At 30.5% G+C, this 25,820-nt stretch overlaps 1 protein-coding gene across 1 annotated transcript; it reads left to right on the top strand.

Annotated features, from left to right (window-relative positions):
* Positions 1-20,190: 20,190 nt before the first annotated feature.
* On the top strand, positions 20,191-25,314 carry LOC143203169 (uncharacterized). The gene is made up of 4 exons (XM_076415305.1): positions 20,191-20,231; positions 22,535-22,721; positions 22,781-22,930; positions 24,807-25,314. Exons 1-4 carry the CDS (start codon positions 20,191-20,193, stop codon positions 25,296-25,298), a joined length of 870 nt encoding a protein of 289 aa, XP_076271420.1. The 3' UTR covers positions 25,299-25,314.
* The last annotated feature ends 506 nt before the right edge of the window (positions 25,315-25,820 follow it).

Raw genomic sequence — 25,820 nt, 5'->3', positions numbered from 1 at the left:
GAATCAATAGTAAATGTAACTTTTTTCTTTCGATCTATTTTTAGCAACTAGACAAGTTTTTAAATATTAAATATCAGTTATTTAAATTTAAATAAATCTTGATGTTAATTAACAACTGAATGCAAAACTTGAAACTTGTTCTACAATCTAACAAAAAATACCTTTCATCATACAATATATAGCTCAAATAATATATCAACGCTGTTCCCAATGAATAAAAATATCTAACAACTTATTTTTATCCATTTAGATTTAGGTTCACGAATATTTATAATTCTAACTAATATTATTTGTTATTGATTTCTTAGTATTTATTGCATTTTGAAATTCATTTGTGGAATTTGATCAATTCATTCATCCATTCATTCATTTTTTAATACAAAAAACTTACTTAAAAATGATTCTGAACAAATTTGTCATTAATTTCTTCAAGTTCAATCCATAAATAGACCAGTTTTTTTATAATCTTCATTAGAGAAGAGATACAGTTGGCCCAACAGTACATAGGATTACATACCCTCAGCAGGACCTGTGGATATAATCGATTTTTATGATTTGCCAAAATTTTCTTCGCCATTATCCAAGCCATCATTTTATGAGCCATTAACAAAATTTCCAATAATTTAGATAATGGGCGAAATAATTTACATACTCATCATTGAGCAATTCCTCCAATTATTTATTATTGAGCTTTATCCGAGTAGTTTCTTGTCTTTGAAATCACCATTGATAAAGCACCTTTAACAAGTTTAATGAGCTATAACTTGACTTTCATTAAATAAAATTCATATAAATATAAAATATATATAAAATATATAAAATATATGTAAAATATATATAAAATATATATAAAATATATATAAAATATATATAAAATATATATAAAATATATATAAAATATATATAAAATATATATAAAATATATATAAAATATATATAAAATATATATAAAATATATATAAAATATATAAAAATAGCACTTTCCTTGATATTTTCCTGCAATAATTTTCATAAATTGTTATTATTATTTAGTCCTTATCAGTTATTCTTGCATGATGTTGTATTACTCGTATACAGTGTTATCCACGACACCTTTTGGTAAAGGCTACAAATAAATATCAATTAATTGCCATAAGTAAAAACATTAAATAAAAATGAAACATAATTAATGCCATGCAATATAACAAAATGATGATTATTTTTAATTGTATATGTCACAAAATTTATTTACATTTATTTTCTTTTGAATATATATACCTTATTTGATGACTTTTTCAGTATTTCAGCTCGGATGATAACAGTAATCAGCAATAAAAGAAATGCTGTATTTGTCTAATGAAACTGGATTAATTAATTTGTTAAAATTTATTTATTTCTGTTATGATGGATGCTTAAGATTACTAGGATAAATTTACTATACGACAACCAAATGAAAGACTCTGCATCTGGGGAATATATTAATTTGTTGAAAATATATTGTTTTTGATAGCTATTCTATATTTGAATCTGTCGATATTACTATTAAACTTCGACAATCTTTGGAATTTTTTGATCGTTTAATAGTTTTATATGCATTTGTAGAGTAGTACTCAGCATTTACAATTTTGCTGTGTTTTCGTCCAATTTAATTGTTTATTAACTGCATACTGATGTCATAAGGTGCGAATTTACTTATACATATACTTCCTGGAGAAATTATATATTTTTAATGCATAGTAAATACATTAGAATATTATAGAATGTTTTTTTCTCAAAATTATTCATCATTCCAATTATTAACTGCCAATTATTATTTAATTTAAATGTTTAATAAGATATTAAAAACAAATAAATCAAAATAGATTCACCTCTGATAAACCCATGATCTCGGAAGTATAAGTCATACAAATATAATAAATGTTTTATTATTATTAATATTTAAATAGAAACTCGATTTCCGTTCTACCATTTTGAATCTCCTGCAATTTATAATAATTAAAAATACTTTCCACCAACTGATGCTTCAGTCAGCTGTATTTTTATTACGTAATTCTGTGTTTTTAATATTTAAATATATGCAGTTGTTAAGCCAAGAATTTTAGAGGTGTATATAATGTTAATGTTAATGCACTTTAATGTTATATAAAATCAGGTTAAAGTAGTACAGGTAACAACGTCTGATCATTTCATTTTACAGCTAAGAAACGAGTATTAATTTTTCCATTAAATTTAATTTGTTTGCCGCCACTTTGAGTTTGATCACTTTAATACATTTCAACAAGCAAGAGATAATATTCAGTGATGCTTTTCCATTAATCAAAGCATAACGCAATAGATGAAATTCAATTGTAGAGCAATTTGTAACTAAAATAAAAAATATATAAAATTATAAACAGAATTAGAATAGAAAGTAAATTAGTTAGATCATTTTTATTTTATTATAAAAATTGATTTAGTCTATCAAAATAACAATTTCTTTAATACAAGACCAATATTAGTTTTGTATGATCAAATTAGATAGAAAGCACATCATCAAACATAATTATCGTTCATAAAAAATATTTGATAGTTAAAAAAGGACTCTTTATTGGAACTAAATCGCTTCACATACAGCATATTTTGGACATCACTTTGTTTATTTACAATTTGTTGATGATATTACTCATGACCATTTAATGCATTTGTATTTCAATTTTAACAAAATAGTTTAACTTAAAAATTACTAATTGAATGGGAAATTAATTTATAATATATGTAATATCATCATAATACAAAATTAAACTAGATTGAAAGTATGATGAGTTCATTTTGCCCTTTGTCCAATGTAGAACTTCATTAGTCGATATATGTTTCTAAATGGGATTTAAAACAATGTTAAAATTGATAGTACAGTAATGAGACCAAAATTGGTGACTTGAACTTTTTCTAAGTTAAGATATAATTAATTTAGCTTTTTTTTTGTTAATGATTTGAAATGATCAGAGACAGTCTCTTGAACTAACAGATTTTGGAAGCCACAAACATCAGATTTGCCATATTATAAATGAATACTAAGAAAATAATAGCTCTGAAGCATCGAAGTCAATTTACAGTATTTGTGATTACGAACCTGTGCCTTATAAAAAGTATAGTTACCGCTAAAAGTGCCTTAGAAGTAATAATTTGAACTAATCTTAAGGACTAAAATGTATGAAGTATGTTTAATTAAATTGTATGAAGACTGGGTCGATAAGCAAGTAAAAATTCTGAATGATGGGCGAATTCGTCCATAATTGCTTAGCTTCGAAGCCTAAAGTTTTCTTCACGACAGCATTCGTATTCAGCATTCAGGTATAACGCAAGGTCATTAAGTCATAATATCCAATATTATTATGACTATGTCTTGTGATATTTCAAGCTAATTGTTTATTTATTATTATTCTTTATAAGTAATTTAGTTAGTTCTATCTCATTTCCTCAATCAATGTTCTCAAATCATCAACTCTATTCGTTTGATCAATGTTTTCTCACTAAAATTGGTATTTTTGTTAATCTATAACTATCCATTTAATACCGGTAAAATTTTTGTCCAATTATAATAGCAAGACAGATATTATTTTATAAATAAAATTTTTCTGTATTTTGATCATCTTTTGCCACAAATTTCCTGGTGACATATGAATTAAAAGTCGAAAACACTACTTTTTTTGAAATCGTCCAAGAAACGGCTTATTGGTGACTAACTGTTTCTTAGTTGGATACTTACTTGCAACGGAAAATATACAAAGGGATGCAAAATAGCTACCACACGAATTAACTGAAAATGCCATTTCGAACCTTATCAATATCGGGATTTCATTGCTTGCCAGCCAAATAAATAGGCCTTTTTGTGTAGTATTGTTGCATAACATTAAAAGTGGATCTAGTAAGACAATCCCAAGCACAAAAAGCTATCCACATTGACACCGAAGCGGAATACTCATGGCCCAAAACGTCTTGCTGTTCATATGGTATGATCAGCAAGGTGTAGTGTATTACGCACTATCAAAACCGAATGAAAGTGTTACTGTGGATGTCTATCGATCTCTGTTGAAGAAACCTAAAGACGTATTATTGAAAAAAAGAACATCAGTAGCGAGTAACAGACGCAAAGACCATAGCAACGCTCGGTCGCATATTTCAAGATTTATGAAAGATACGCTGTTGCAGGTCAAGTGAGAAGTTCTGTCAAATCTAACGTGCTCGTTAGACATAGCCCCTCCTCATTACCACTTAATTCTGAACAATGAATATGAAAATAGCGGAAATGAATCAATAGTTTAATCGTTGTCAAAGCAAAATCGTTCTTTCTGGCAACACAGTATCGCCATATTCTCTGAAATACGGTAAAAATATATAGCAAATTATGGAAAATAATTTTATTAATATATATTGTACCAATGTTTCTAAATAAATTATTAATTTTAGTAAAAAATGATCAGAATACATGCAACCAACTAATAAAATATAATCATATTATATTTATTACCATCGTTGATCCTCACAGTTTGATTCCATAATCCAATATAGCAAAAGTTACTTGGAACGTATTTAGTTTTTTTTCTTCTAATAACATAAAAAACCCGCAATAAATTAGTTTACATAATAAACGATTTTTCAATCCCCAATAGGTACGAAGCGGAAAAACGAATCCGTTCGAAAAAGGTCGGAACGATTTTCCATCAGCACGAGGCCGCTTCACATACAATGAACCCAACGGTAACATCGAGTCAGAATCCGATTTCTTCTACCAGAACTCGAAAAATCGCGATGACTCGAGGATTTTTTCGGGTCTTTTGTAGTTTTTTTTTCGAAATTACGATGATGGTAAAGGTACTATTGAAGAATGTCGTTGATATTGTTTATGAATCGGAAGCCGCCAGCTGCCTAATAATGTAGACCAGAAAAATACCCGATCAGGCAAGATCCTGTTGTAGATCTAGACCGATATCTATCGTTCCACGAAATCGGATCGCTTTTAATGTTAATTAACATATTTTGTTCAATAAAGCGGTTGGTTTTTTCTGTGTAATCGACACGGTTGAGATACTGTGAAGACTTTTTGAAAAAAAGTACCGAAATGTTATCTTCAATTGGAATAATTGATTAAAGGAAATTCCACAAAAGAATATTCTATTTATCCGTAAAATCAAATGTAACATCTTAGTATGACTAAAATATGACAGTGATGAATCCATACTATGCCAATCCTTGTAATCCAATTTTGTTTTTTTATCTTTTTTTACTATATATATTCCTTATTATTCTATTATTATATATCTTATTTAAATATGCTTAGTACCATATTAAATCATAAAGTTAAAGTATTACTAACAGGACAATTGAAAAGACCCCGGCCTGACACATAGATGGCGCTACTAAAATTAAATCCATATGTTTTTTAGTTAGTCCAAACCCTCAAAAGATGAGTGTATAAATTTGACAGCTGTCGGATCCTTAGTTTGTGAATTATAGAATTTTGAATGAAGTAACTTTTGTTATTGTGAAAAATGGATAAAAAGGAATTTCGCGTGTTGATAAAACATTGCTATTTGAAGGGAAAAATGCAGTTGAAGCAAAAACTTGGCTTGATGCCGAGTTTCCGGTCACTGCCGCAGGAAAATCAACCATCAATGATTAGTATGCTAACTTTAGACGTGGTGAGATGGGCACCGAAGATGGTGAACGCAGTGGACGTCCAAAAGAGGTTGTTACCGACGAAAACAATCCACGACATGATTTTGAATGATTGGGTATGAGAAAGCTTTGTGCAAAGTGGGTGCCGCGAGAGCTCACATTTGACCAAAAATAACGAGTTGATGATTCGGAGCAGTGGTTGAAGATAATCAAGCGTAATTAACCCGAGTTTTTACAATGGATGAAACATTCCAAAGTCTAATCGACAGTCATCCGAGTGAACTGCACACGATGAACTCGCTCCAAAGCGCGGGAAAACGCAACAGTCGGCTGGCAATGTTATGGCGTCTGTATTTTGGGATGCAATGCAATAATTAATGATGAATGATGAATGAATAATAATAATGATGCAATGGAATAATTTGCATTGACTACCTTGAAAAAGGAAGGACCATCAACAGCGACTATTACATAGCGTTATTGAACCGTTCGAAGGACGAAATCGCCGAAAACGACCGCATTTGACGTAAAAGAAAGTGCTGCTTTACCAGGACAATGCACTGTGTTAGAACTCAGTGAAAACGATGGTAAAAATCCATGAATTGGGTTTCAAATTGCTCTCCAGATCTGGCCCCTAGCGACTATTTCCTGTTCTCAGATCTCAATAGAATGCTCACTGAGAAGAAATTTTCATCGAATAAAGGGGTGATCGCCGAAACTGAGGCATATTTTGAAGGGAATTATGTTGAATAAAAAAAATTAATTTTACCAAAAAATGTGTTTTACTATGGTAGGCCTGGGACTTTTCAATTAACCTGTTACTATTCTGTTGTACAAGCAAGACGAGTGTGGCATATCCTCAGTATCTACTTCCCAAATTAAAATTAAATTAGACTACTTAAGCTGATTTTTATCAATTAGCTACATTGCTTCTACCTAGCTATGATACAGTAACCTTATTTCATATTTTAAGACGAAACCTTGGATATCAGTAAATTCATTTGACCTCGAAATCATCGTGTAATTTTTCGTTAGTTGCGTAGCAATAAGCATTGGTAATCAATAGAAATACTTTGTTTTGCCATCATTGGATTCCTAGTTGGCTGCTAGTTGATGTTTTCGTGCAGCCCCATATTTTAGCCTCCAAGTACAAATAGGCTTTATAATAGAATGATAAATCAATTTCCTTAATATTAGGTCAAGTTGGGAGTATTTTACGACTAACCAGTACGGTTCTTTCGGTTTGAGCCTGATCTGCTCTGCTTTTTGTCTAAGATGATGTGCATAACTTTAGTGATACTTATTCAGTCAAACCTTATTAACATTCGAGTCCGTAGAGAATTTCAGATATAATGTTATTGAACCTTGAATTTGGGGAGTGCATTTTGTAATATATCAGTTTTTCATTTTAAAAATGTGCTAATAGTTATGAGTGAGCTAATATTAGAATTTATATGTTTATTTTCATTTCGGTGTTATATATGAACCTTGCCCTGGCTGGCAAATTATTGAAAAAGTCGAGGAAATTCTTTAAAATAGTCTGTAACCGACATATTGAATATTGACCTGTTATAGCCCTTTACGTCAGTCCAGTCTGACCAAGGAAGGCCAAGAGAAGGTCCATGTTTGATTTCCTCTTAAATTACTGATAGATTAGTGATAAAAGAGACAAACATTCATTATGGAATTTCCAGTAATCCTACATAGATTAAAAGCTATATCTTATTCTGATAGATTGATAGATTATGCAATTTAATGAATTAGCTAGAATATTAGTTTACGCTAACATTCTTTCTTTCTTTACTTGTAGTACTTAACGCTTAGACAGTGAATTACACAGCGGTACGTTCTAGAAGGGGTATTATATCGAATCATCCTCACTAGAACCGTGGTACGAAGATGCATAGCTACGTCAGACTTAAGTTAGAGTTATGCTAACAGTACAACGAAATAAACCTAAACCTTGTCTTAAACAGAACTGTGATCAATACCTTGCCAAATCAAGCAAAAATAATACACTAACTAACTAACTTTCATCAAAGTGTAATCTTTTTGATATTTCGTTTCGTAAAAAGAAATAAAATATTTTAGTTGAAATGCACTTATGTCATAAACATATAAAAATAATAACAATTCAATTATTACAAAAAACTCCCATTAAGTATAGGTCGGAAAAACCTATAAACAAACTAAGCGAAAAACAAATCAGAGGGTTCTAGAAACATTTTCAATTTATTTATTTTTCAGATCTTTATCGTGGGCCTTTCTTTCTTGATTGCTGGGTTAGCGGCAGTAGATGAGAGCAAGGCCACAATCCTCCAATATAATTATGAAAATAAAGGAGATGGTCGATACAAGTATAGGTAAATAATTTATTTCATTATTGTTTGATTCCCATTGTCGAAATTAATATAAACATATCTCAAACTTCAGCAATATTTATACTTTTATACAAGCTGTGTCAATAAAATAATAATAAACTGATTGCAGATATCAAGAGGAGTTTAAAATTGATTTAAAATAGGATAAATATGAAACTTTTATGTAATATTTTAATATAGTTTAACAAAACTTACAACTTACAGCAACTATGTTATATTATTATATGCTGAATCGATAACTAGTCATTATAGTTCAGGTGTAAATCGAGATTATACTGTCTAACATAATTCCTTAACTATCTTAATCCTTTAATTATAGTTTAATTGTGCATAATTTAAAAAAAAACTAAATAAAAGTATATTGGAATTGGTTCAATATTTATAGCTTTATATTTTTATCATATTTATTAGCAGTACACTTTATTTACGAGGCTTTACAACTCTTTTGGTCAATTCGCATTGATAAACATTAAAAAATCGAAATTACTTTGTCGCTAGCTCATTACGTATATCTAAAGTTGAAGATAACAATTTCTGACCTATCATAGACTATTAACAATATTCTTCCTAATAATACTGTGATTTCCTTAGAGAACGAGAATATTTCTGTTACTGGTGCATTCTTAGACTTGTCTGCCATAAGTTCAGACTGATCTGCAATACCTTCGGTAAAACCAGTCCATTAAATGTCCATAGCAATGAGCAATTTGCGATAAAAAGTTAATATTCTTAAATACATGCACAAAATTCCTTTTTCCAATTTTTGCTAGCAGCATACATTTCTTCACATCATTGTTATTCCATATAATTCATCTATGTCCATATATCATCCATATATTTCCATATCTCACATATAATATTTAAAAAAACGTGAACCAAAACCGTCAACTGTAACAAAGTCTGTCACTGACAAGTGAGAGTAATAAAATTAAAAAATATTTTACACTGAGGTGTTGATCTCAAATCATCCTTGAACATATGGAAATTCAAACCTGCTTGACATCAAACACCAAAGTAAGATCACAAATGATTTAATTGCTTATGAACGGTTATCACGAAAGAAATTTTGATGTGTAAAGATAATCAGAGGTATATGACCAGTAAGCTTGAAGCAATTGACACTAAATAAATCGCACTAGAACATGTTTTTGTTTCATTGTTAATGAACGCGGCAGCAGTTGTGCATACGTCGTTAACATTCTAATATCTTTAACATAATCAATTTTGATTTAGTTTGATCATGAAATTTGTCTTGATTAATAGAATTGGAAAATAACAATGATAAGGTACTAATCATGAAAATTAAAAATAAATATGTACTAACGAGAACCTGTCTAAAGAAGACCATTATCAGAAATAAATCGAAGGAATAGAAGAAGAAGAAGAGCAAAACAGTAAAAATCCTGATAGAAGGGCAGAATATAAACATGAAACACGAAAGAGGGTTTGGGTACAACCGGATGTGGAAAGGAAGCTGGAAGATTAGTTTGACCAGGTTGGATATACTAGCACTAACCGCAACAAAAAAGGAGTTTGTAATCTATAAAATGAGTAGCGGAGATACGTTTGACTAGAGTACATAAATATATTTTAAACAAAATTGAACCGACTTCAAGAAATAAAAAAGGAACTCATTAAAAATTAGAAAATAATCAAACTATTAAACACAAAAAAATTAAAATAAAATATATACATAATAATCGTTCTAATAACTAAATAAAAATAACCAAAACCCTTATTTAATCTATCTACTACACGTATTCTATATTCTACTATATAAACACAATTTAGCTTAATACCTACCAAAACCTATTTATTTACAATACTATTTTAACTACTACCAACTAAACAAATTAGATTTATTTAGTTTAATGTTATGTAAATGTCACAAAATTATATTACTTTTGCGCTACCTAGCCAGAGATATTTGAGAAATGTTCTAACCAAACTAGAACATCAACAAAGAACTGCTGTCCCCGCCGAGAATCGAACCCGCGATCTCCGCGTGTGAGCTGTACGCTCTAACCATTGCCCCGTAGGAGTAGTTGCCTAGAATATTCCTACGACTTCTCATATGATATTTTTGTGATTAAAAAGCAAACAATGACTTTTGCACTGAACGACTTCTGATTCTCCGCCACATCAGCTCAGCAATAACATTATACTCAAATTTTCTGTTTATTTGAGATAAAAAATATGTGAAAACTTTGTACGTGCCTTTGAAATTTGAGGGTTTCCCTCGATTTCCCCCCCTCCCCCAACAGATCCTTACTTGGTTCCAATGGGACCACCTCGGAGGTGCACTTTCTCGAATAAAAAAAGAATTTTGAAAATCGGTCCAAAAAACATAATAATTTTTTTAGTAGTAGTGTCAAGTATGGAATGTATTCGCATGGAATATGATGATCTTTTTTAAAGATTGATGACTAATATTCCTCAACGAAGATATATTGTTTGCTATTTTAAGTTTGAGTTAACAAGAAATCGCCCGTCCATCAATCAAATAAATGCTACAGGTTGCATACAATTAGTCACCCGTCAAAAATAAATCGCTTCTATTAAATATAAGACGTCTGAAAAAAAATCCAACGACAGATGCGCGGAAAAAATCAGCGGCCGACGCTCATTGTCATCCTGTGGCATATAATTCAAACAATACGGGCCGATTCGAAAGCAGAGGCGATTTTTGCGTGAACTTGCAGATCGTCTGAACAATGTATGATTCGATTTACTGGATTCTTTTCAAATGTCATCGACGTACGCGGTGATCTGTTAAAGATCATCGCGATCCGAGAGAATCTGATGTTTCTAGATCACGTCGCGAAAAAAATCCGACCATTGTCATTAGATTTCTGCGCTTTTTTTGCGTGTACTGTATATCTTTCCTTCGATTTGGTTTTTCCGTGAACGGCGGCAGAATAAACGAGTCGGATATTTGTTGGTTCTTTCGCTTTGGTTTCGATTAATCGACTTTAAAACGTAATTAGCGATGCTCTTGATGGAACGAGCCGACGGGATAATTGATTGGATGTGTGCGGCGATGAAATTGATATTTATTAAGTCATCTTGACTTATTGGCGGATTGTTCGTTTCTTATGGTTTATAGTCACCTAAAACATTTAAACGTTGTTTAGTAACTATCCAGATAAATATTAATGACTAACAGGTCAATTGAAAAGTTCCCGGCCTATTATAGTAAAACACATTTTTTACCCCATACCATTTTTGTAGTACGATTTGTCCTTTCCTTCATATAGGCCTCAGTTTCGGCGATTACCTCTTCATTCGACGAACATTTCTTCCCAGCGAGCATTCTTTTGAGATCTGAGAACAGGAAATAGTCGCTGGGGACCAGATCTGGGGACTACGGTGGATGAGGAAACAATTCTCGAAGCCCAACTCATAGATGTTTGCCATCGTTTTCACTGACTTGACGGTGCATTGTCTTGGTGAAGGAGCCCTTTCTTTTCCTTCAAATACCAAGGCCGTTTTTCCGCGATTTCGCCCTTCAAACGGTCCAATAACTTTATGTAATAATCACTATTGATGGTCCTCCCTTTTCAAGGTAGTCAATTAAAATTACTCTATGCGCATCCCAAAATACGGACGCCAAAACCTAGCCAGCCGAATGTTGCGTTTTCCCACTCTTTGGAGCGGGTTTACCGTGTGCAGTCCACTCGGATGACTGTCGATTTCACTTCGAAATAAAATGATGGAACCATGTTTTATCCATTGTCACATATCGACACAAAAATCGGGTTTATTACACTTGATCATCTTCAAACGCTGCTCCGAATCATCAACTCGTCGTTGTTTTTGGTCAAAAGTGAAATCGTGCGGCACCCACTGTGCACAAAACTTTCCCATACCCAAATATTCGTGAATGATATGTTGTAAACGTTCAGTTGATATCTTTAGAGTCTCTGCTATTTCATTCAATTTCAATTAGTGGTCATTCAAAATCATTTTGTGGATTTTTAAATATTTCCCTCGCTAACAACCACTTTTAGGCGTCCACTGCGTTCATTTTTTTCGGTGCTCATTTCACCATGTCTAAACATAGCATACCAATCCTTGATAGTTGATTTTCTTAGGGCAGTGTCCGGAAACTCGGCATCAAGCCAAGTTATTGCTTCAACTGTAATTGTTTTTCTTCAAAAAGCAATACTTTATCAACACGCGAAATTTCTTTTTATCCATTTTTTCCACAATACCGAAAAGTTGCTTCACTCAAAAAGCTATAATTCACAAACTAATGATCCGACAGCTGTCAAATGTATACCCGCATCTTTTGAAGGTTAAGGCTAACTAAAAACTATATTCATTTAATTCTAGTAGCGCCATCTATTTGTCATGCCGGGGACTTTTCTATTCACATTTAAATATCGATCTAAAAATAATTGAGTGGATTTTGTTACTGTTAGGCTGTTTGAAAATTCATGAATGTTTAAACATTTAATTTATGCTTACCAAGTGACAATTTGAAATACTTCATTCTTTAATATGGCTTCAAAACTTAATTTGTTTTGCTGACCAATCCTTAATTACAGCCTTTACTACCACCACTTGAATCTTCTTGTCTTAGCGCGAAGAACAATATATCGGCAATGCATGAATTAACAAATGTAACGATTTACAAAACTTAATCAAATGTTGTTCTAAGATTCTTGCCAAGGGTGGCATAATGTTCCACTTGTAACTTACATTTCTCAAAGAACTGCATATCCCTAAGTTTTCTATGGGTACTTTTCATAACAGTTGCCTCTGAAATAATTGTATTAAATAATTATTATATTAAAAAACTACTCAGCGTTTTTATATATTCCATACATTTTGAATAGTCGTCGTCGGCGTGTCATTTCTCTTTAATTTGTGAGATTTTATTTATAGTGTCCATACTAATATCCAGTGCAGCTGCAATGCAATAAAGATCTTTCCAATAAAAAGCCCAACAGTTTGATATATGATATATAATGGTATCCATACTAACACATTTTATTATTAAGAATGCTAAATTAACGTTTTACGGCCTTATAACCAATGTTTAATTAATGTTTTGAAGAATTTTGTAGACATTAGACCGCCCAACAACTGTTGTAAGCTGATTCGGTTACATATTCGAACATATCAGGCAGCATTGTGTCTCTTTTTAACTGGTTTGTTATTAAAACGAATTTACAAATTGTAATAGGCAATACACAATACATCTTGATGATGTAAGTTCACTGCTACTTTGGATATACTATAATAGAATATTTACAGTAAGTGACCAGAAAATAACTAAATAGTTCTCATTCAGTAGTATACTTTAAATTTCTTTTTCCGGGTCTCCTTTAATATCAATTTTTTCATTTTTTTTTTCGTTTGATTCTGTCGGTACTTTAATGCACTAATTTAACAAACTCATCACCATATTCTAGGATGGTGTATTTACTTGTAGTATCTTCATAGTAATTTTTCAGTTCTTGATATCATCTAAACTTTACTCTGCATTTGTCCTAGTAAACACGGATCTTTCACATAGGGTATACAAACCCATATGTTTATAATTTTTATTGCGAACTAATTCCAAAATGATACGGGCCACAAATCAATGAAAAAATCAACGATCAAAAGAAAGACTCATCTTTGTAGTACGAATTGTTTGGTTATAGGGCATTTTGTTTTAATATTTTGATGGTTCTTAAAACGCTAAAACGTTATTTAGTGACTATCGACTTATTTATTTAATATATAAATACTTTGCATTAAAGATATAATTAATAATATAAGTCTAGAATCGTAAGCCATATTAAATTTGTTTACTATCCATTATGGAGTTATAGTTCTTTGGCTCTCTGAAAAATTAACCCTTTGGCAATTTTTTCCTCCAAATGTGTCCAATGGATTTAAATGAAATTTCAAATCTTTAATGTATTAGATATATTATTATATTTTACGTATTAGATGTGTAATAGACATGTATTCAGATATACAAACATATATTATGACATATAAAAATATTATACAAATGGTAACCGTATTTCTTGTAGATGAGAAAAAGCGGAGTGCTTCCACAACCTATATTAAAAATTACAGTAAATGTAAAATTATAACATATAGAGTGAAAAAACTATAATCAAAGCAACCCGTAGAAGACGTTAGTTAACGATCAGTAGGAGGAGGAATACACAAATGCGGAGATATTATCGTACACTTGGATATTGATTCTGATTAACCATAGTAATACCTTTTTAATGCTATTTCAGCAAAATATTTTAAAGCATAGTTGATATTATAATAAAGTGTATTTTATACTTCAATATGTATTTTAAATATAAATCCACCATTATAAAGTGGATTATTCTCTAAGGTGAAGGATAATTATAAAGCCAGTTCAAAGTTGTAATAAAAACTCCAAAAATATTCATAGTGTCATAAAACTATCAAGGATTTTGATACGGTCACTATTATATATAATTACTAACAAGTACAAGAGCAAATAAAAAACACATCATTATTTTTCAGATTAGTTATTTCCTTTCGGGTGTGATATTTTCATTCTCCAACTTTTCAATGTCTTTTTTGCAAAAAGATTTATATATTGCTTTTATTGCTATTTTGTCATAATCAGACAAAAAAAATTAGAAGTAATCATTCCCGTTACTATAAATTTCAATTGACTTGTATAGCAAGTTGGTCGCCAATTCCAATATTGATGATTTTTCCATCAACAGCACGTGCAACAGGTGCCACTCATCTATTTTCCTCCTCATCTTTTTTAAGGATTTCGTTGATACTATAGAAAGTGTATTCTGTATCATATTTAGAATTATTAAAAAGGGATAATATCAATGCCGAAAATTAGAAAAGATAAGACGAACTGATATCTATAGAGATATTTACGATATAGTTTGAATAATAGAGCCATATGAATAATACTGAAAGTGAAATCTCAACGGCATTCGGATAGATAAAAAATACAAGAGAAGCAAGTAGTATTCACAGATAAAGCAATAAATCAACTAGCGACAGTCTTTTCTTGAACATTTTTCTACAAAAATACGATACTAATCTTTGATACCTAATAGAAAACAATCCGATGAGAAATAAACAAGACATCACATTAATATTAATTAATTATTATTTTAATATTAAAAAAGGATAAAATCAATGCAGAATATTAGAGAAAACAAGCCATGTTTCCTGAAACTGACATTGATCCCGTCCCCTATAAGAGATACGATTTTTTTGTTTTATATAATGAGTTATGTCATTTTGTTTAGCAAAAGTACTCTTAGCTCTTGACCTAAAAGTACCAAGCCCAATTCATTACGACAAACTTTTCCGCTTGTCATCATATATTCTCGATTAGCAAGTACTTCTAAGAACATTTATTTATCGTGCAAGCCATCGAACAAATAGAAGCGATATTTATTGGTCCTTCGAACTGTTCGATTTCAAATTCGACTAATTGAAAAGTATTCGGCGTCGTGCCGTGTCTTCATTCGCCATGGCTTCACCTTACCTATTTCGTCCACTTGACATACCGAAAGACGCCCACCGGATTAAAATATCCTCGTGTAATTTATAAAATTCTTGGCAATTGGATTAACGTAAATGATGATTAAGTTAATCTTCGCAATTTTAGACACATTCATCGTTTTATCAAGGATATATGTCACATAACATTAAAATCATCATTTCACTCCTACGGTTATCTCAATGACTTTTAAAGGATTTCTTGTAGTTTTTACATACATTTTAGACGCGTTTCACTGTCACGTAGGAATTTAACTGATTAGCAAGTACAATGGGATGCACTGACACTCTTTCGAAGTACTTTATACAAACACGTTGAATTACACTAGTTATTGGTACTAGAGGAATATTGTTGTGTTGTATAATATTGTTGTATGTTGAGTATAGATTTATACAATAATATCTTGTTATCAAATGATAACTTGGATTTGCGCCCGATAAGCCAATACATTTGTAGAGTTCAAGTCCAAGTTGTTTCCGTTTGGCGAGTATGTGCTTCTTCCAAGTTAGGTGTCGATCTAGGTGCATATCAAGAAAGGCGGGCGTGTTATTTTCACGTTCATTTTAAAGTCAATGGTTTTTTAACTGAATGTAATATTATAATAGAATCATCTGATTCATTTGTTTTTAACACTTTAAATAGATTCCCCAGTTTACTGAGTTGTTATCTAACCTCCTGTGAATATCTAATTGTAGTACATTAATAAATACTTAAGTACTTCCTTAAAGCCGAACTGAAAAAAATTTAAAGTCATCATAAAAAATATATATACCAGTGAACTAGGTTGTATATTGTATAGAACTAGCATCACACAAAATACTAATGGAACCAAAAGAATGATGCCAAGATCTTGGTGATGTAAATTTTTTGTTGTTGATCAATGTTAAATTTTATAGTTTTTAGGTAAAATGTCAATCCGTTAAATGTTGATGTTCTAAAATGTTTAATATTGATAATTTTGTGATTCAAACACAAATAGACATTCAAATAGCGACAGATATTAATAACTTAATTAACAATATTATTAATAGCTTCCGCTTATAAATTAGCACAAACCAATATCGAATTTCATTTGTATTGCCTAAATCATGGCCGTTTTTCTACCAAGGTATTGACCATTCTCAGCAAGACATCTTGTAAAACACGTTGTACTTTGTGTTAAAAAATTTGCCGATACTAGATCAGATAACGTTAGAAGCGTATTAAATTGTAATCATTAAATATTTAAATATCAGTCCGGTTAGCTAGTTTAGCAACAGAATCGCTAGAAAGAGCTGATGGATCATCTTCACTTTGTTTTGAAACCTTGACCTATACATTTAATTATTTTTATGAACGAAAAAAATTGGAATATTGTTTTTTTTTTCTAGAATCTATTAAGGAAATACATGAAAATTTGCACGCTTTCGTTATTATGTTTGATATTACATAAATATTTTAATAAGGCTAGTTCATTCAAACGTACGTAAGTCAGAACATCTAGAGAGACGTCAGGCCTCTTCAATGGCCATTAATGTAATGTTTTCACGGCACATTTGAAGCTTAAGGAAGATATGTTTATGATTAATATCTCAAGAGATCACTTACTCTCTAGTGGTTATATCATTTTATTTATTACTTCAAATATTATTTAATTTTTAAGATTTTCATCTACCTAAATGGCTTATAAAGACCTTTCCTGATTTAATTGTATATGAATCTATAGGGTGTAGAAATAAGTTTTGTTTGAGCCATTTAATTGATTTGAAATGTTATTGAAAAAAATGTAAGTATTTTTATATTTTGAATCTACCACAGGGTAACTCTAAATGCATCACTGATGCCTTAAAATACCATCTATTGCTGGGCTACTGTAAGGTTTTGAGCCAACTGCGTCATTTAGTTTGTATTTGACAGTCATTAAAGCAAATAACCAGAGGATTCAAAAAAAAGTGGGAAAAAGTGATTATCGTATATTGAGTATTATTATTGCGCAAAAAAATCAAGTCAAGGCTCGATAAGTACCAATGGAGACTCAGCGCATTCAATTATAAAGGCCAAGAACTATTTGCTATAAGAATAACTTGCTGAGTTGCTTTGTTGTCAAAACAGCACAAGTGACGCCAAATGTTCAGATCGTCCAAAAGAGGTCGTCAGAAGTGATCATTCATATTAAATATGCAGAAATGGGTAAAACGATCACCGGTCAATATTATTCCGAAATTTTAGACTAATTTTATGTCGATCTTAAGCAAAAACGACTGCATTTGGCAAAGAAAATAGTGATGTTCCATCAAGGTAATGCTTGGTTGCAGACGTGTGCCGTTATCATAGCAAAGATCTATAAATTGGCCAACGAACTGCTATCTTATCGAGCGTATTCCTCATATTAATCTCTAGCGACTATTTTCTGTTTCCAAACCTAAAAGAATTGCAAAATGGTAAGATATTTTGGTGGAATGGAGAGATCATCATTGAAACAAACGCCTAATTTGACAGCTTTTCAGAAAACCTATTATTTGGAAAGAATAAAAAAAATGAAAAAACGCTGGACTACACTTATTGAGTTAAAAAGATATTATGTTGAGAAGTAAAGCGCTTTCTTGTTCCAAAGCATCTAAGTTATTAAAAGATAACTGTCTTTACAAAATTATCCTCGTATTTTAAAATGTAGAAAAAAAATTTTAGGGAAATAGAATTATCGACAGTAAAAATATTAACTAATTATTGTAAAGACCCCATAATTCATATCTGACACTATATATAATACATATATTATCACATCTAATACATTATATTCTATGTGTAACACAAAACATGTTAGTAATAATATTAAAATACCTCAAGATTTAAATAACATTCACGCCAAAGACTGTTCTCAAGACACAATGCTTAACGCCCTTAACTGAAATGTTTACGAAAATTTTTACATAACAAGCATGGAAAGGTATAAAATTTGGTGAATAGTGCGGGTATAAATAAAGCTTTTTATTTCACTATTTCCTTGTTGATTTTCACGGATTTTGATATATTCCCACATTGGAAACATATTTAATCGAATGGTTAAATCCAATAAGAACGCTTTCAGCTTGACGCAGTATTACTATATGTGAATCCTAACATTGGTGGCATTATATTTTTTAAAGGGAAGAAACTTTTTCATACAAATATTTGTTTATTTATATAGCTTCCTATAAAAACAACAACAATAATATTCTCAAGTCATTCTCACCCTCAAATCATCAACCTCCAGCAATACCAGCAAGCAAATATGGCTGATATATCAGGCCCACAACAACAAACAAAATTGGATTATACCATATTGGGTTATGGTACCACAGTAACAATAAACCTTTTAGTATGTTTACTATTAAAAATGCTCAAACAATACACAAGATCATAAATCAACAAAATGTTCTGTAACATACATATATACTCTCAATAATATTCTATATAACTAACCCATACTAAGTTTTTAAATACTATGTTAATAATTTTGTTATTTAACAGTTATAAATACTGTTATTTTTCTATTCTTTATCATAAACAAATTTGGGTTTTAAACTGATTAATATTCTGAGGTTTACATTTTTGTTATTTTCACACACTTTTTGAAGAATCCAACAAAATATTATTATTAACGTATTAAGATAACTAATTATTTATTTTGTTGCATATTGATGATTATATTATAACTCATTCATTGACCGTTAATATATTAAAACTATGTATCTGATATTGCTAAAATAGGATTAACGTCATATTATGGTTGGTTCCTAATTAATTAGACTAATTTTAAAAGATCTGCACCTTATCCTTAAGAACGATCCGTTAAAATATTTAAATGTTAAATATGTTGAACTGATTATAACTCTCTCTTTCTATTCGTATCTCGATCTCTCTTAAATAGAACTGTACTAAGCGATGTCGTTAAATATACAAAAATTTAACATATTCACTATTGTGCTAAGGACTGTACCTAAAGACTTATGTTTAATCTTTATTTGTATTTTAACACATAAACTTTTTTTGTCAATTAACACATTTATGTCATTTTGAAAGCATCATATTCAATTATGGAGCTGACATTTGAAATTTTTCATAAATTACTTTACTTACACCTAATTATCAATCATATAGACACTTTACTAAACCTGAATACAAAGTTAAACCTCCAACTTCAATTTACCATTATTTTACAATATACGTCTTAAAGCATTGCACTATTACGAACTGAAATGTCATTTAATAATACAAAACAATTATAAACATCAGCGAACACCAATGGCAAACTTGATAGTGCGCAAGTGTTATGTGCCTGATCGTATTGCAGATTAAAAGTTATTAGATTCTTTGATGGAAAAACGTTATATCAAAAATAATTGCAATCACTTAGTAGCGCTGTTATAGCAATTAATAACTTCTCGGCTTCTCTTCTTTTTTTCGATGTTGATATAAGGTTTAACAAAACAATTGTTATTATACAACCCTAAAATTACATTTTTCAAAACCCTATATTCATAAAATAGAGTTGCTAAACTAAGATAATGAACCCTCAACAGTTCATAAACCTTTTAATGTACCAAAAACAAATCTTCAATTATCGAGTAATGTTTTTTGGTGTACATAATTTGTATCAGATGACAAACTGTATCAGGTACCTGCAAAAAAACCATGATTGTACAGGATCTACATTCTTCGGGCTACGGATTATGGTAAAAACCGATAAATAATATAAATACGTCAATATTAACGAGCAGGTATTATGGTTCATTTCTCGAAATAGTTTTGACGCAAGGTCGCTGCGATTTAACACGTAATCTATTTTTATTACCGCCGACAGCTCATTGGCAGGAGAAGAGTACCACCACCACCCGGCTTTCTCGAGAAATAACCAATCTGAGTTTGAGAAATCAGATCAATTAGAATACTTTAACTTACATCCAATTTGCATCTATTAATAATGTCATTTAATGGGTTAGTCATCATTAACAGTATCAATAATTAACAGGAAAAATTATGTATAATGGTAATGATTTGATTATATTTTCCTTTAATAAATAATGACAAGATTGTCAGATCAATATGATATGAAGGTAATGAAGAGATGGCTTTGTCTTATTAAACAGTTTAAAAGTCAAAATTATTTTAATGATTCCCATTTTATATATCTTTGAGTTTCCTAAAAAGCACTTACTTTTATTGTGCTAAATATGTCTGTCAATTGCTTTAATTGGACAAAGTATGACCAGAGCCCATAAAATGCTTGAAGAAGTTATTGGTAACTCCATTCAATTAATAGTCCATTCTTTCTATGATAAATCATCCGGGAAATAGTTTCGACATGTCAATTTTGTGGAGGATAAACTTGGTAAATAAAACAATCACAGGTATTATTCACAGATCGCTGTCGACGTGTAATAGTAGTTACTATTTTCAGTCAAATGTACGGTACGACTTTTTTTCAATTCGTGATGTCAGACGAAGATGTACGAACCCTTTCCTGTATAAATTGTGAGAGAGGAAAGGATGGAGATAAATGCTTGGAACAGTTAACTTTATATGCGTTTATATCTTCCAACGGTAGTATAAACGAAATGTAGATTTACATATTCCTTCACGTACTTTAAACAATAAAAGGAAAACATTAATTACTCAATACTGTTAATATGCAATATATAATTTCATTTTAAAAGAAGTAGAATTACTTTTATATTTGAATGTTGTTGGATCTGTAAAAAGGAATGGAATTTTCCTATGGAATGGATTAATACCCCACAAATGTTTTATCGAATTTAAATGTTAATTGCTATTTTAAAATAAGATACTATAATAAATATAGACAATACAATAGGACTTAAACAAAACCTAAAAATTAAAGATGTACAATAATCACAAATACTAAATAAAATTTAAATATATACCTAATCATAGTAAGAAAAATCCATAACATAATTAAAAATGGTCGCAAAATAACTACTAGAGCATTTTTAAATAAAGTAAATGCTTTACTTATTATTGAACGGAAATATTGTTTAACAAAAATCGAGAGAGTAATGGAAATATTACCTATTATTGCCATAAAAACAGTAAAAACTATTTTACTCTTTATCATTCAGAATTTTAATCTATTTTTCCTCTTACATTAACAATCTTGAAAAATAACGCTCCAAAATGGTACTATTTTATTATACAATATATTATTATTTATAAGCAAACTACCAAGAAAATCATAACACTATATATATTACATATAAGTCTATGTAAGCATCAATTAATCATAAAACAACAAAATGGGTACTTTTTTTGTCAGGGTCGCGGCTAGGACGACAGAGTCAGAACGTTAAAAATCAGTCGAATGAAACTAGTAGAATCAAAAATAGTAACTAAAAATACATGACTGCAACAGTCAATAGCAAATAGTAATAAAATCAGTCGGATTGAACATAGCGACTGAAAATAGTCGATAGTAACAAGTAGTTAATTACTAAACAATCGATAGTTGACAACACGCATCTGTGGAAATATATGACTATCATAGGATGTAGATTATGTCAACTTGGTGTCAACATTATATCTATGACATAGAAATACTATAAATGTTTAATTTTGGCTAGCCTCCTTTTCACTAGCCTCATTCCACTTATTTCAATAAAGGAGAAAATTCCACTCATCCATATTTTATCCATATTACAATCTTATAATGGCATAACGAATTTCCTTCGAAACTGTACTAGAAATTTTACAGATTTGCCCACGCTTTATGAATTCGAATTACATAATCTGACGTCACCAATAATTTCATACATTAGCATACGAATTTCTTCACATAAATATAAATCATATATAGATAATATATTCGGAATATGTAGGCAGTTTCCACACCTAACCGTGAGTGCGTAGAAAACTAAAACAGATGAAAATCTAAAGGTCAAGGACATGTCATCACTTTTATCACGCCGTATTTCTTACGAGTAGAAAAACCGACTATTTTTAACAAAGGATTATGTTTCTACAGCTACGAAACCAGCAATGGTTTGAAGAAGGACGAAACAGGCGAAGAGACTCCATCAATTCATGACGCATCGGAGAACGCGGCGTTCGTTAAAGGATCGTTTTCCTTCACCGGCGCTGATGGTGTGGTGTACAGCGTCAATTATTTTGCTGATGAAGCGGGATTCCATCCAGAGGGAGATCATATCAAGGTGAGTTAAACTTTTACGATATTGTCACCGTAAGCGAAATTTAATTGTTTGGATTTTAGATTCCTCTTTTCACTCCTTGGATTCCCGGACAGCCCATTGATGACGGTCAATATAAAGAAGATAACTCGGGGAACTATAAACCAGATAAATCCGGAAACTATAAGCCTGAAGCTGATGAACAAGATGCCTTTATTCCTAAGCCCAAACAGGTATGCCTAATAATACCAAATTAATGAAGTCACAAGTTAATGATCTCTTGGATAACTAACATGAAAATTTAACACAAAAATTAGTTTATAAGATTTACAAGCTTCAATTAGTAATTCTTAAGTTTAATGACCGATATTTTAAGCAGTATATCTAAAATAATCTCGATCATCTTCGTTTGACATGAGTCACCATTGTTTACTACTAGACATCTTATATTTTTCAGACTCTTCGTTCAGCTAGTTATAACTTTTTACCTAATAAGTTTAACTTTTTCATAAATTTGCTATTATCTATAAAATATGAACATAAACTGATTTATTTTTTACCGGCCTCTTCAAGTATCCTTTTCTTTTTTGATCTTCTCTGGTTCTTAGAGTAATGATTCGGCTTTTCGACGAAATGAAATAATACATAATTAGATTCAATGACAGTAATATTTTATTATTTTTAAACATAAATAGTATGTAATAATACGTAATTTATAAAAGGTAAAATTTGAGTAAATATCTTATGAAATATGAAGTATATTTATTAACAAACGTTTATTAATTTGAAATTCTTAGTAAATTATTTATATTTATGAAAAATTTTTTTTAGCTTCTGAAGAAGTATTTATTATTTTTCCACTATATAGAATAATATACTATACTTAAATTCATATGATTAAGAAATTATGTTTATTAAGATAATATATCAGATAGGCTTAGTACAATGTTAATTATGGGATAGAAGAAGACGAGATTATAGATCAGTTGTATGAATAACTAACTTAAGTTAAAGACAACAATAATATTTTTACATTTTAATATAGATTCTTGTAGTCCGGTTCACTTCAATCATCTGATTTCTTGTGCGTTATCCAGTATTACATCCTCTTTGGCGTGATTTAGTAGCTTTATTTCATGATTTATTGCAAAGCCTTCTGGGTCTATATTATTCAGATTATCATTCAATCATTCAAAAAGAACTTTTTTGCTGATACGCGGCGATATGTATTGGCGATTAATCGAAGAACTTTTTTTGACAATGTGAGATTGCTAGTCGTTTTCATAACTTAATGCAAATTCTATGTTTGCATCCCATAAGTCCAAATAGTTGACTAACCAGTGCAGTTATTTAATTTAGAGCTCTATGTACTGATTTTATAAATGAAACGTGTATTGCGATAATTGTAAGTTTCGCACTGAGCAATATAGCTATCGAACTGCTGATCTCTCAAACTCATATATATATATATATATATATATATATATATATATATATATATATATATATATATATATATATATATATATATATATATATCTAGCTGGCCCAAAAAGAAGGGAATATTCAAATAATAATACGTTTATATTTGAATGGAATATATCAAAAGGAATCTACTTGAGTTTCAACGAACAGAATATTTATACGAGTTTCAAGCTCTTAGCTTTATTTCAATATAAGAACAAGAGAAGTTTCGCCCATGTTGATAATAGGATGCACAAAATAGTTTTAGAATATGTTTCTGTCTTTATTGTGTATTTTATATTTTAAAATCCAAAAGTACCGCACAAAATATTATTCATGCTGCTTAACAAAATATTAAATATATCTATGAACCTATAACTTAATTTTAAAAGATTTTCATTCATAGAAGAATCATCATTTATAGAAGAATCAGTACAATGTCTTTTACATCAGTATATGTCTTCAACATAAAATTGATTTAATTCACAGTATCTGTTGTAAATCCTTCAAAATTAATTTATAGGCCTATATTTAAATCAACAATCTAAAATAAAATAATGAACCTAACAGTACCATTCCTTATCAAACATAAAAAACATGTTTTGATTAATTTGAAACCAACTATATTATTTTAACGTTATCTAGGGCGGCAACAACTTCATCAATGGAGAAAGAATCTTAAACGCATATCAAACTACTCCAAAACCACAAACTCCAGTAACTCCACGGTATCTCCCGACGGTGGAACCCAAGTATATCAGCGGAGAAAGGATCTTGGACACTTTCCTCGCCCCTAAGAAAAAGCCTTCACTCACTACGAAATATTTACCAGCCACGAGCACAGAACCTTACCGTTCCGGAGAATCCATCCTCAGCGATTACCAGAAATCAAACCGCGTCACCCCAAACTATCTGCCATCGTCCATCAGCTCGGGAAACGGAAAGTCCGACAATACTATCAGCAAGGATATCATCCAGAAGGCGTATTTTAATAAACCGACTCCTCATCCGGACATTCTTCTTCATTCGACACCCACAGAACCCAACTTAATAACCAGCGACCAATTACCCAAAGCAAGCGAGAATAGATTGATCCGGTTCGACGGTCTTAAAACGAAAATTAGGGTTACCAATTGAGGAGTAGTACAATTTTAGACGCCTTTGTGATGTATTTTTTATACATATATATTTTTGTTATGTTTTTTCAGAGTTTATTAATTTAGAATAAAATGTTAATTTTTAAAAAAATGTTCGTTTATTTCAGTTCAAGTTCCTAGATGTCTGAGGCAATGGAACACTCATCAAATCCCTTTTATTTTATGGAGCCTTACACCAAATACTTATAGTTCAATGACATTACAATTTTAACCAAAGTTCCTTCAGAGTCACCTAAAACTCAAGAAACATAAACTCAAATGTTGATGAACTCTGAAGTTCATTAAAAGCTTCCCCATTCAGAGCATTTAGCATCACAGGTTTACAACTGATAATAAATATATACTGTACCTATTCGACATCAATAATACTACGAAAATTGATCTGAGATAAATATCACAAGATTTACCAAAGAAAAAGGTATAAAGCATTTGATGTTCTTTACTCGGACAAACCTTTACTTCGGACTTTAGAATAAAATGTTAATTTTTTTTAAAAGATTCG

This window comes from Rhynchophorus ferrugineus, unplaced genomic scaffold (assembly GCF_030347505.1).
Source record: "Rhynchophorus ferrugineus isolate W39M unplaced genomic scaffold, kcgeb_rfMv2 rfM9, whole genome shotgun sequence".
Taxonomy (NCBI): Eukaryota; Metazoa; Arthropoda; class Insecta; order Coleoptera; family Curculionidae; genus Rhynchophorus; species Rhynchophorus ferrugineus.
This window is presented reverse-complemented; position numbering and strand designations above follow the sequence as displayed.

Coding starts and splice junctions, on each gene's coding strand:
- LOC143203169 (XM_076415305.1), top strand. CDS start 20,191: ATGATTGTACAGGATCTACATTCTTCGGGCTACGGATTATG. Junction 20,232..22,534: donor TCTTCGGGCTACGGATTATG/GTAAAAACCGAT, acceptor ATGTTTCTACAG/CTACGAAACCAGCAATGGTT. Junction 22,722..22,780: donor CAGAGGGAGATCATATCAAG/GTGAGTTAAACT, acceptor TTTGGATTTTAG/ATTCCTCTTTTCACTCCTTG.